The 13601-nt window shown below is 39.6% G+C and overlaps 1 protein-coding gene across 2 annotated transcripts in view; it reads left to right on the plus strand.

Annotated features, from left to right (window-relative positions):
* Positions 1 to 13601, plus strand: part of LOC111854993 (contactin-associated protein-like 2) — a 314095-nt gene that overhangs the window by 201128 nt on the left and 99366 nt on the right. For both annotated transcript variants that reach the window (XM_072700030.1, XM_072700031.1), the window contains 3 exons: positions 6848 to 6954; positions 10270 to 10389; positions 13385 to 13585. In XM_072700030.1, coding sequence (XP_072556131.1) covers positions 6848 to 6954; positions 10270 to 10389; positions 13385 to 13585 — 428 coding nt within the window. The remainder of the gene's footprint in view (positions 1 to 6847; positions 6955 to 10269; positions 10390 to 13384; positions 13586 to 13601) is intronic.

Consider the following 13601-nt stretch of genomic DNA (forward strand, 5'->3'; position numbering starts at 1 on the left):
CTGCTGCCATTCTAATTACTGTGTCATGTCACATAGTACAATGTGGGAGCCACAAAAGGATGCAGTTCTTAAAATTCATGATTGCCAGTTATATTCTTTCTGGCTTCTCAATCTGGAAGAAAGTGCCCAGGTGTCAGGAGTGACCCACTGACATCCTCATCCTAAAAGCCGACCGTTCTGAGATACTGTATGTCAATGCTGACCAGGAGATCTCTGCTGGAGGAAACATTATAGGCGTCATTCTTCTGCAGAAAGGAGGGCAGCAGAGAGAATCGCACCAGAACGTTATTAAGATGCTCGTAGGGGTGTTTCGGGGTCCTGTAGGTCACTCGGAAACTCATTTCTCAGCGTGGTGTAGTCTTGTTTGCGACGTGGTGCACACCATTAACTATTAGTTCTAAAAATTTGTTTGTTTGCCGTGTGATTTTCCGGTGATCTAAACTCAGTCGTGGAATTTATAGGGCAAAAGCTGGGGTAGACGCAGTACTGCGTGTCAGTCCAGTAGCAGTAACATGTCATAGGCACAAGTATCTTCAACTGCTCAGTATAACTTGTGGATCACTGTGTGGCTCTACTTTGAGGTAATCATTCCTTAACATCTATGAACTGTATAAAAGCTGCTACAGTTACACCTGAGGTACAGTTGCAGGGTTTGGATCACGTTGAAAACCAAGGCCGTAAATTTGGGTGTGGATGGTAGAGACATGTCCCAGCCTATTTTGTGGGAGTACCATGTGTTTAAGGGTCCGGGGTTAATTCTGTCGTTACCAATGTTGAAACCGAACCTACACTGAAAGCATAATTGAGGCTAGTCATTCTGTGATCCAGGATGCAGATGACACTGCAACCTTTGCAGATTTCCAGCTTCAGCCAACACTTCAAGCCAGACGGGGATAATTTTAGATTTCAGTTTTGCAGAGAGAACCCTGCACTAGCTACATTAATTGAGGCATCTTTAATCCTGATCCTGGAGGAACGTGAGATGTGCAGAATTTCATTCTACCTGACCACTTAAGTACTTGATTAAACTAATTATTCTGTTTATTTATTTAATTAAACTACTTAGCTGCTCGCTAGCTCCAGATACTGTGGCTGAGCAGTCATCTGTTAAAAGGTCTGCACACTTCATATGCTGCGCAGTCTGTGGTCCTACAGGGTCAGGAATAAAGGAGGTCTATTTCTGATGGAGTGGGCATACTGCATGCAGTAAATGCAGATGAAATAGTTATGCACTCACTGACTTCTGCCATTTTATCAGTGGTGATCACATGATTCCGATCTGGCAATTACAAGTCGGGTGTCTCTTTCTGTCAGTAAAACTGTATAATCAGTGCAACCGGATTCATCCTCAGATATTTTATTCAATGCAAGTGGTTGATTTGGTGGACAGGTGGACAGGTCAGGTCCAGAAAGTAAAAATCCAGACCAAGATTTTGTATCAACCAACCAGTTGAATACTCTGTGACTGACTCTTTGTGACTGGTTGGTTGAAACAAAATCTTGGTCTGGATTTTTACTTTCTGGACCTGAACTATCCGCCTCTGTTGATTCGGAATGTAATCCCTGATTATGTCAAGGCCCTCTGGTTGCAGGTCACTCGTCCAATTTACTCGAAAAGTTACACTGTGGTAAGAAAGGCCATTGCGGTGTACCTAGGCATACATGCTCAGGCAGTAAAGTAACAGTAAAGCATTAAAGATACATTGAATTTGCATTAAAATTCAACTGATAAAACCACTACCATCTCTTAGCTGATTGCTACCCTTCTAAATATAGGATCTGCATGAGGCACCATTCATAGTAATTTCAATGAGAGCAGATGTAATGAAAACATGATTACTAAATGTCCTTTGGGATCAAAAAAATTATCTATCTATCTATCTATCTATCTATCTATCTATCTATCATCTATCTATCTATCTATCTGATCATGTGATTTTTTTAAACAACCTACTCCTTTGTATGTTACGCACAGAGAATGCCTATTAAAAACAATATCTACCCTGAAATCTTTGACAGGATATTTATGGGTAGATCATTTTTTTAACCTGCAGTGGTTAAGTAGGAAAACATAGTGTCTCTCACTGTATTTCACTTCAGCCACTATAAATCTATTTTTCCACTTTAACTTTTCTATTTTTTTATTTTATCCTTCCTTTCTACACATGATTGCATTTTTTTTATTCCTGGCATCAGCCAAGATTGTGATCAGAACTGCAAACTGAGCTCCATCTCGGATTCAAAAAAGCTCTTGTAGCTCAACAAGTAGATTGTTGTGCTAATAATGCAAAGGTCCGTTCTCTCTACAGAAAGTCACTTTCAATAAAAGTATCAAGTGTATGAGTTTAATATAAAAACGTGACTTGGACCATAACAGTCAGCTGCTGTGTTTTTTAACAAAAAAAAAAAACAGTTTTTTAGAGGTGTGGATTTATTTTGATAATTATGCTTCTAATTTGTTTACCCCCTGATATATACAGTACAATTCTCACCTACACTTATTTTATTTGAGTTCGCACTTGGCTATGATAAATAATATGATGGCTCGTGTAATGGAAAACTGACCTTGCCATCTGCTGCAATATGTAAACTAATGTTTTTGTTTAACCCCTGTAAATGATTAAATCCCCCCCCCCCACACACACACACAAACAGTGGGGGACCCGCAGTACGGAAGCACCTGAGCGGAATCACAAGAAACCTCAGCTTAGAATTTGCTTTAAACGGCTCTAGAGGTGCTCTGTCAGGTGTGGGGGGGGGGCTCTGTCAGGTGGGTTCTGCTGTCTGTCTGTCTTCCCTGCATGTTCTCGGTGTTGTGCTTGTGTAGCACTTGCTGAAATTCTACTTACACTTACACCTGGGCATTTATTGGAAGCTCAGCCCAGCTGCGCTCAGGCCTAGTCGCCTCCGCGACGGCATGTACGTCTGTGATGCGCTATTTGCCTCACTTGTATGCTGTTTTGGACAAAAGTGTTTTGCCACATGAAAGTAAATGTAAGTGTAAATGTAAATGGTCACCTCCCCAGAGATGTGGGTTGTCATTGCCGTCACCCCTGCAAGTCTAATCCTTTTAAGCTAACGCCAACGCATTTTTATTGCATTATATGCGTGTCGCTTTCGATTATGCAGCATGCGAGTGGAGCATAAAGAGACAGAACGGGCCGGGGTTCCCCGTCGGCTCCCCTCCATTTCCGTCAGAGGTGTCCTCCTGACTCGCTGGGGATACAGACACGTTCTCCGGTCGGGTGGAGGGCTGACGGGCGCCTCCGTGTCCCGCCAGGGCAGCGGTACTGCAGCCCTCCTCTGTCAGACAGCCGAATAGAGGCTTGTTTGGGTCTGTCGGAGCTGCATGTAGGACTCATCACAGAATATTACTCCTTATACTGCTAATACACCAACATATACAATATTTACACATGATCAAGTTATATGTTAAGATTAAGTTATATGTTGAGCCGTATGCTAAGTCTCTTTTTGGATATAATGGAAATATTGTGGTATATCTTAATCACGACCACCTCTCCAGTATGCCTCAGTAGGTTTGTCCTTTGTGCCTGCGATCAGAAGGTTGCTGGTTCAGATTACTGTATATAGTCTGATGGGCCTTTAACCTCCTAAAAGAATCAGGGGTGCCGGATTAGTGAGCCTGTGCTCAGATGCCAAGCTTCACTGTCACATACTGTATATAACATACAAAATTCTGCGTATGATTTCATATACAGTGCCAGTCAATGGACACACCAAGCTGCCTACAAAGGAGAGTGATAGGATGGTGGTTTTGGAGGAGTTTGACCAAATAGTTAAAAGCAGCCAGTGATGGAACCAACAACATCCTGACATCCCCACAGAGATGCCCCCCTCCCCCCCAAAAATATTATTTTTATTATTATTATTATTATTATTTATGTTTAATACTTTTTTGATCAGTGTGTAATTTCATATATGCTGTTTTATAGTGTTTATATCTTTGATATTAGAGAATTGTACAAAAAAGTTTGTGTCCAAACTTTTGACTGGTACTGTGTATAATTAACTTCATGAGCATGTCATCGATTTAAGCCAGAATGTGACTACTCCAGATGAAGTTGTTAATATTTGACAAATGTTTTTCTCAAAGTCTGGCCCCACCAACATGTTCTTTGCACCTAAAGACACGACGGATGGGGAATTTTCCGGCTAAACATTTGTACAGTAACTCTGCCAGTCAGGCACAGATGGCCAGATAAGTAACCCTGGCCAGCTGGGGAAGTCACAAAAAGTCAAGGCTGTCTTTGACATCCACTCGTAAATTGTGGAAGCGTGAACTCATAGAGATGACATACTGGCTCAGTGGGTTACAGTGCTGCCTCACACTTCTAATGCTACCTGTGTTCTGTGTGGCTAGAGTTTCTGTGCTTCCTGTGTCGTGCTCCTGTAGTCCAAAGATATGTCTTTAGGCCAGTGTTTCCTGATCCGGTCCTCGGGGACTCGCAGCCGGTCCAGGTTTTTGCTCCCTCCCAGGTCCCTGCCAGACAGTCCACATTTTTGCTCCCTGCCAGACAGTCCACATTTTTGCTCCCTGCCAAACAGTCCACATTTTTGCTCCCTGCCAGACAGTCCACATTTTTGCTCCCTGCCAGACAGTCCACATTTTTTGCTGGGAAAGAGCGAAAACATGGACTGACTGCGGGTCCCTGAGGACCTGAATGGGAAACACAGCTTTAGGTTAACTGGTGTCTTTAAATTGCCTATAGAATGTGTGTGTTTGTGTCCTGTGATAGAGTGGCGTCCCGTACTGGGTGTCCCCGGCCCTGTGCCCTATCCTGCCTGGGATAATCTCCAGGCTTCTGAAACCTTATACTGGATAAGTGGCTGGAAGATGGATGGATAGAACTGAAGAGGTTTTTATTAAAGGAAACAAAAACAATATTGAATCTGGGTGTATCACTTTGTATCACTAGCCTTCTGTTATTCATCTCTGACCAGCACACCAATGAAATATTGTGGGTTTCCTGCACATATGCGTTCATTACAGAAACAAACTCAGGGACAATAAATCGGAGAGCAATAGGGCTCTCCACTGCAATCAGGGTCTTTGTTTATAACTATTTGCGCGTATTTATTTAAACAGCATTGCTCCTAATTTGCTGAAATTCCAATTCTTGTCAGGTATCTTATTTTATCCTGTCTTTTCCTTAATATATCAGCAGCATTTGAATACTTGAAACTATTTTGTCCCATTTTCTGTTTCCATCCATTAGAAGAAAAAAACAAATTGTTTTCCTTCACTGTAATACAGTGTGACATGCTGGAAGAAATGTGAGTCAAAGAAATTATCTTTGTGGCTGCCAATAATGTTGGCAGACAGAGACACAGCAAAATAGTGTAATAGTGTAACAGTATCATTCAGTGCAGTTGTTAAATTTGTCTCAACAAAACAATATGCATTTGGCAATGGCCAAAATAAGTTATCTATGTACTGATTGCAGAATATAATCAATAGTCTGTTTTTGAGCAAAGAAATAAAGAAATCTTATGAAAAACCATTAATATGACAGGGATTCAAGCGGTAAATAAATTAATTCAACTCATTTTCAACGTAGACTGTTTTTTATGCAGAACAAGTAACAAGTATCATCCAGACATATTGAACCTTATGCCAGATACCTTCAGGCAAACACACAGAGCCTAACTAAATATAGAAATGGACATTTCAATAAATATATACTATATGTAAAATGTTTAGATAAAATTAACATAATTATTTCACGATGCATCATTTTAAGTTCTGACTATAATGTATTGTTTGTAGTGTAGTGTGTTACTACAAAACATTTGTCATGATCTGCAATCTACAACTGAATCATCTTATTGCATAGCTAAGCACGCAGATTTTGTTGTTCATTAATGAAAAAATTGTGGAGACAGCAGACAGATGTAAGCCAGTGATGGACTTAAAACTGGAAACGAGCTCCACCACATGAAATCATTGCTTCCCCCAGTGTATTAAATAGCTGAACTTTAATAGATGTGTGCTACCAAGGGAAATTCTAAGGATGGGTAGTTTGGCGGATAAGAAACAGACAAGATCATTAGCATTTCTTTGGTGTAGTACAAGGCGTGATCAAACAGAGAATTGAGTGCAGAGTCAAATGATCTGCAAATGAGCTGTGATTGCCTTCCCTGACTTATCTGCTTATCGTATATGAAGTATGAAGTACCTCTATTGGCCATCTTCAAGAAGCTCCGTTGCGAGGTTCCACACACCTCTTCAGAGCCTTCTTTCCCTTTGCTGCCAGTCTATGTGACGATTTAGGTGACAGTGACACAGTCAGTAGAACAGAGGGAGCAGAGACAGACTGATATTTTTGGCGTGTTGCTTCCAAGCAACTGGGGACGTGTGAATTGATAATTCATAAGCATCTGTTACACATGGAAGGAATTTTAATGCGTTCACTGTACTTAAATATTTCTTTAGAACAATCTGAATAACAAATCTTATATCAAACTCCAAGGCTGTGCCAAAGAACAGTAGAAAAATTTTGTAGAAAAAAGTGCATTGAATACGACTACATTATTATTGTTTTGAGTGTTGATCATTAACTTGGCTGGATTCAAGTGGTAAATAAAGTGTGTTGCATATACCAACATGTGTAAGTTCCCTTTATCTGAATAATAACTCTTATCACATCAAATTGCAAGGTTGCTCTGAAGAATTGTAGAAAAAATCTGTATAAAAAGCACATTCAATATAAATGCATTATTATTTCTTTGAGTGTTGGTCATTAACTTGTTTGGAATCAAGCAGTTGAACGTGCCTGAATTCTCTGTTGTGTTCCTTCTCTCTGCACTGCCCCCTTTCCTCCAGGTGCATGCCAAACCACTGTGAGCATGGGGGCAGGTGTACGCAAAGCTGGGACAGTTTCCGCTGTAGCTGTGATGGAACGGGGTACTTCGGAGCCACCTGCCATACCTGTAAGGGCACTGCTTTAACATGTACACAGCGGTGGAAAGTTCAGGTCCAGAAAGTAGGTTTTGTTTCAACCAATTAGTTGAGCATAAAGAGTCGCAGTCACAGACTTCTCAGCTGGTTGGTTGCAACAAAACCATGGTCTGGATTTGTACTTGGATTTGGTCTGTATTTTTTATTTTCTTTTTTACTTTCCAGTTCTGCATATGCATATGTTAATCTAATCTAGTCTAATACACTGTACATATACAAGCATGTATTTGATGTTTTGTTCTTATTTGTTTAGTTTTAAAAAGGAATCATGTTTTGCTGCTATGTGTGTTCCAAGGAACACAGTGAAATTCTTATGCCACATTTTTTAGGATGGGGGGATGGGGGAGAGGACAATAAAAGGCAAGACAGCGCTGCATGCACTCCTACATTTGTAATGATGATATAATTGAATGTCAAGGAAATTGTTCCCTCTGTTCACGAATGAATGCATTCTAACAAACGTGCTAGAGCCCATAGCTACACTCAAACCCCAGCCTCTCACACGGAAGGCGTCGTCTGTAGCTGCTCTACCATTAGGGTAAAGCTGTTTAGTGAGGCTCTTAAGATTGCTACTTTGGATTTTTATGCAAATTACACACACACACGCACACACACACACTCTGAACTAGTGGTGCTGTTTTGGGCTAATGCAAATCATAAACTTTTATAAGTTTTAAACAGTTAAACTCTCATTTTTTAAGTTATTTCAGCAGCAGCCTGAAATATATATCTGACGCAATAAATATTCTAAGCGTGATGTTATTTTCTCAATTGCCGCAGCTTGTCAGAGTAAATCAGCCTTTTGACATGAACATCAGACCTGGTTAACTTGTAGCTGTTAGGTTTTTGCCCTGCTTCTGTGACACTGAGAGTCAGAACAGGATTTGCTTTTTTTCGCTCATTAATGGACAATGTGACATGCGATATCGGATTCCTGTGATGAAATGAACCTCCCAGTCCACTCCTCAGTCAGGTGCTGGAGAGGGTCGCCCGTTGTGCACATCTCCGCAACATTTATTGAGCTATACAGAAATAACGTTTTGCCTTTCCGCACAGCAATCACAAATTCAAAATGAAAAGCTGAAAGCTGATTTTATAATAATGACATTGTTAGTGTCCATCATGGATAATTGGGGCTTTCTCGTTTACATTTTCCATTTTACATATTTACCAGACTGACTTATTCAGAGCAACATCCGCGGCTATTGTGAGAAAAATGTTAAACGCTTATTGAAACAATGGTGGAAATCAGCCAAACAGCACAGGGAGCATTAACATTAGTTTCCTGACACTGTTGCAATTAGTGACACCATTGTATTGTTCAGTTATGTGGTACACAATTAATTTTACTTTATGGGTTCAACCCTAAGAGGTGAACGTCTAGTTTAAGATGGAACAGTGTATGCAGTTCAGAATTGCTTAGCTCTGGTGTGTGGTAGCAGTTAGCCATCGCTGAGCAGTCTAACTTGTGAGGTGGGTGTGGAGCTGTCCTCAAGGTGCGTAGCGCCAAAGCCTTTTCTTGTTTGGAGTGACAGAATCAAAGCAAGGTGTTGGACATCCCTGCTGTGACTGACAGCAAAAAGGTACAGTCGCGAGGGAAATAGTGGCATCCAACTTCGGCTGTTTGAGGCAGGGAAAAAACCCCATTGTCCAGTTGAAAAGATAGTGAACAAGAAAAGTCCAGTATATGGGATGTGAGGTCATCCAGGATGGAATGGGAGGGGCCAAGAAGAAGGGCAGCACTGGGAGGAAAGCGATGAATCGATTCATTGTAGAGAAGACTGTTGCCCTAACATGGCAGCTAAAAGCTTATGAGGCTATGATGAATAAGGATGTTTGGACATTTATGATTGTTAATGAAAAGCTGTATCTTGTCTTTGCGAAACACATTTCATAAGCAAGGCCTTATAAAATGCACAATTAACTTCTTTAAAAATCCTTTACGACTATTCTGTGTATTATAAATAAAGATATCGCTGGACTTGCTTTAATTTAACATATGACATGTTAATATAGAATATGTGAATGTACTGTAACAGAATGGGAGGTAGCTACAGTATCTTTTAAAGTAAGGATTTTGGAATGATGTCAGGAAACTGAAAAAATGTGCTGAAAGTTCAGTACATTAAACTGAAAAAAGTGGCATTTTATCGTTGGATTGAAGCACCATCTTTGTGAGCTAACAGTGGCTGACTTTGAGGTCTTAGCAAACACTTTTGTCCAGAGTGACTTGCAGTTTTCATAAATGGGTATGTTTACTGGGTAATTATGGTTAAGTGGATTCCACAGCTTACTAGCTTCAGGATAAGTGTTCTTCTCTGCAACCACTGCTGTACCTATGGCCCACTTGACAGCTGTGATTTGTAGATTTTTAAAAATGTATTTCGTAACCGTTTAAAATCATTGAAGTCTTGCTCTTATTCTCTTGATATCTGGGTCAAAAATCTCAAGTCCCACATATTTAATGCATCCAAATCCTCTTCATCTTTTAAATCTCCATTTGTGATAATTTCCATACATCAGATTTTAATGTTGTGTAATTGTCAGCACACATTTGGTATAACCTGGGCTATATTATTTCTCACGTTCTTGTTGCTCAAAATGCTGATGACCACAATGCTAAATTATGCTGTAATGGAAACTGTGAACACTGCTTCACTTTTAATAGGCCCAGTAAATTTTAAACCAGTTACAATAATAAATGGCTGGTTATCATGAGCATTGATTCATATGCCTGTGTGATATGCACTGCAATATATAATGTAATATAACATTTTTCATCATAACAGTTTAGAATAAAAATTCCTGTGTCATTTTGAATAACTTGATGTGCTCATTCTACACAACTCAACAACACTGAGGTAAAAGTGAAACTGAAACTGTTGGCTAAAATAGTGAATAACTCCACTGTAATTTAAATTAAATATCACACCCACCAAAGTGAGCCTGTACTGCTATTGATAAAGTTAGGCTTTGGTTGTTTTCAAAATCAAGGGGAAACCTGAATGGTCATATATTCACCACTTTTCATCCATGCTATAATCTCTGCAGTATAGAAGAAGACATAGGTGGAAAGTTCCGCTCCAGAAAGTAAAAATCCAGACCGAGATTTTGTTTCAACCAGCCAGTTGCATTCCCTGTGACTGTGACTCTTCATACTTAACTGGTTGGTTGAAACAAAACCCTGGTCTGGAATTTCTGGACCTGAACTTTCTAACTCTGGTTGCTGTCTGCGGATTGTATTGATAAGACATAAACGTCAGCATATTTTGTGTTGTTTTGTGCAGCAATCTATGAGCAGTCATGTGAGGCATACAAGCACCTGGGTAAGACTTCAGATACCTACTGGATTGATCCTGACGGAAGTGGGCCCCTCAGTCCCTTCAGAGTAAACTGCAACATGACAGGTAGAGGATATTTTTTTGACATTTTCTTCATGTGAGTTTCACTGCATGTGCCATAGGATGTAATAGTGCAGTTTGTCGGCCTAGCAAAGGTATTGCAAATTCAGGCAAAGCTTAAGGGACCACACTAGTGCGATGATGGGGAGTGAAGACCGAGCGTGCGGCATTCCTTTGCCCGTGCTCGCAGCGAGCTGCAAGGTGGATGCCGAGCAATTCTAAAAGACACTGGAGTCGCGGATCTGAAGGGCTTCAAAGTTCAGTGCTCTGTGCTTGAAGGTGTGTCTCTTTTCCGGCGGTTGCCTTGAAGAACTGATTCTTTTTGTTTTGTAACACAACAGTACCTCAGCTGGAGCAGGAAGAGTAATGAAGTCATGTTAAAACTCCAAGTCATACAATCGTGGTCTGATCATGACAATGTTTCCAACGTTCTCCTATGTACATATAATTAAAACAAAAATACCAGCAAATATGAAAAAATGAAAATCTCCACCTTCCTCCCATGAAAACCAGGAAAAACAGATGCAACACAAAGGAATTAGCAGAGCAGTAGAGAAAAGAGCTATATAAATAAAGTAACAATAATAATAAAATAAAATATTAAGGATCATTTTGTGTAATATAGATTTATAATAAGTCACTTGGCATAGTTTATTTTTAATGAGCCTGTAAAACACATCATATGCATCTTAATTTTGAATGGAAATGGGTCTTTTGAATGGAAAGAAGTAGCTATTAAAGTAATTTTAAAAGAGCTATTCTACGCAATACCTGAAAAGAAAATGGTATAATATCATTGATATCAAAATAACTTTAGCAGACTGGGTATAATGAAACAAAATGAATAGTTTAGTTTTTATATGTTTCATTGATGAAAACGTTTAATTCCATTTTTTTTCTGTATTTCAATACTGACAATTGCCTTAATACCATGAAGGCAATACAGCAAAAATCTGCAATGAAGAGTAACAGGAGAATATGGTAGGACTGAGCATATCAGATGATGCGTTCTGAGCTTTCTATAGCAGATGTCAACTCACTATATCCAGCTGATGCTTAAAGTTTGAAAACTGGACCCATATGGAATCTGTTCATGGAGTTAAGAGTTGAATCAGTTGTCATGACGCCCATCACCCTGGGTATCAGAGAACACTTAAAAGAACTTTAAAACAAAGGATTAGTTGTTCTTTTATTCAAGACACATCAATAATTTCAGAAAAAGGTTTTTAGTGGTGCCTCAACAGCCCTGCAACACTTCACCAACGTTTTCATTAAGCGAAAACATAAATGAACGTGTCAACTTCAAACACCGTTAAACATTCACTCATATTAAAATCTCTTAAGAGTTTTGTCCAGTTCAACACAGTACGAGTATGAGTCATAGAAAAAAAGTATTTTAGGTCATTTTTGAAGCTAAATCCAGTAAAACAGGACAATATTTTGTGTTGCTGTTTTGAAAATGTAAAGTAAATGATGCAGATTACAATGTTCTATTCTGACATTGTCTTCGGTTAGCTTGCAGCCCTGTTTTCTTTGCTGTCTATGGTATCTCCTACACACCTCAACAGCTACAGCAGGTTACATTTTAGCACGTGAGCATGGCCGTAATACTTTCTACAAAAACTACCGTGTGTGTATTTAGTCATGAACAATAGTACGGTAAGTCCAGAAATTTCTTCCTGGCTCGAGGAATGAGAGACGGGGAAGAGGTGTGTGTGAGGGAGTGGGAGAAAGAGAGAGAGACAGACAGAGAGACAGACAGACAGAATGTCGCCACCTGGGACTGGGGGGGTCTATTAATCAAAATGCCCCACCACTGGGCACCCCCCTGGCTTCAGTGAACATGTCCGGCTGTCTGTTTCAGACTGCGAGGCGTTTTTTTTTTTCTTTTTAAATGTGCCATAGATATCACCTCAAATTAAATTGTAAGGCTGCATATATTGTACCTTGACCAAGTTTCATTTTCTGGTGTGCTGTCGATTGCCTAATGCAATCAGATTTCTCTGGAGCCTGTAATCTGGACTCAAAATGCCATTTTGAATTTTGATGTAATAATTCTTTAGATTATGTATATGCTACAAGACCATTTATTGGTGTATAATCAGGTCATTCATTTTAGCTCAGCTTTAATTTCTTTAATGAAGCTATTGTTATAACAGGGTCTAATTTTACAGTCTATGTCTTGTGGTTATTGTTAGCATTTCCATTCAGCATTATTTGCATGAAGTGGAATTATGGGCATTTCAAGCATATTCTCTGTACCTGTGGGCTTAATATTTAAAATTTTACCTTCGGTAATTCTGATATTTTTTGTCCCTAAATTGCCAAACTAAAAGGTCAGTTTCTTTTCTTTCAAAAACTGTGAATGTAAAAAAAAATTCCATTTCTTCACATTGTTGTTCGGTTTACTCTAAGACTGACATGTTTTAAATCATTTTTTTGACTACCTAAAATTATTCCAAGGATTGATAAACCAGGGAATATAATAAGTGACATGCATGTATGGAAGTTAACTCGAATTCAATTTATTTTCAGTTATTAAAATCCAAACTATTCTAAGTTAATTTTTCATTTTTATTCCCTTTTCTTTGCTGCATTGTCACATGCCACTTTAAAGACTAACTTCAATTTATGAAGTTTAAAAGGATCTGTCGTGAGAAATTTTTTTTGCCATTTTATATCCCCCTTGCTATATTCTTTCCTGGGAAATTTATTTCTAGCTATTTAAATTTAATTCAAGTTTAATATTAAATACTTGTAGTTATTCAAGATGATCATTCTTATTCTCAGAATTTCAAATTTGTTGAACAGAGCCATTTACTTGAGTTTTTGTATGGGCACTTTGGATTTTATTGTACATAGAGTGGATATATGCACAGAGAGTAAATATTTTATGTAAATTTTTACGTCTGAACAAAACCCACGGGTCCGAATGAGTGCGCGTACATCGTGTCATTCTCCAGCCTGGTTCAATGTGTCCGTTTTTTTTTATTCGCTTCAGAGGACAAGGTGTGGACGACAGTGACAAACAGTCTGCCCCCGCAGACGTCTGTGACGGGCTCGAGTCGGGAGAGGCGCACCGTCCTGCAGCTGAACTACAGTGCCTCCATGGAGCAGGTCTCCGCCATTACCGGCAGCGCTGAGTACTGCGAGCAGCATGTGGGATACAGCTGCCGCATGTCACGCCTGCTCAACACCCCAGGTAGGGGCTGGTTCAC

Source organism: Paramormyrops kingsleyae, chromosome 15, assembly GCF_048594095.1.
Source record: "Paramormyrops kingsleyae isolate MSU_618 chromosome 15, PKINGS_0.4, whole genome shotgun sequence".
NCBI lineage: Eukaryota > Metazoa > Chordata > Actinopteri > Osteoglossiformes > Mormyridae > Paramormyrops > Paramormyrops kingsleyae.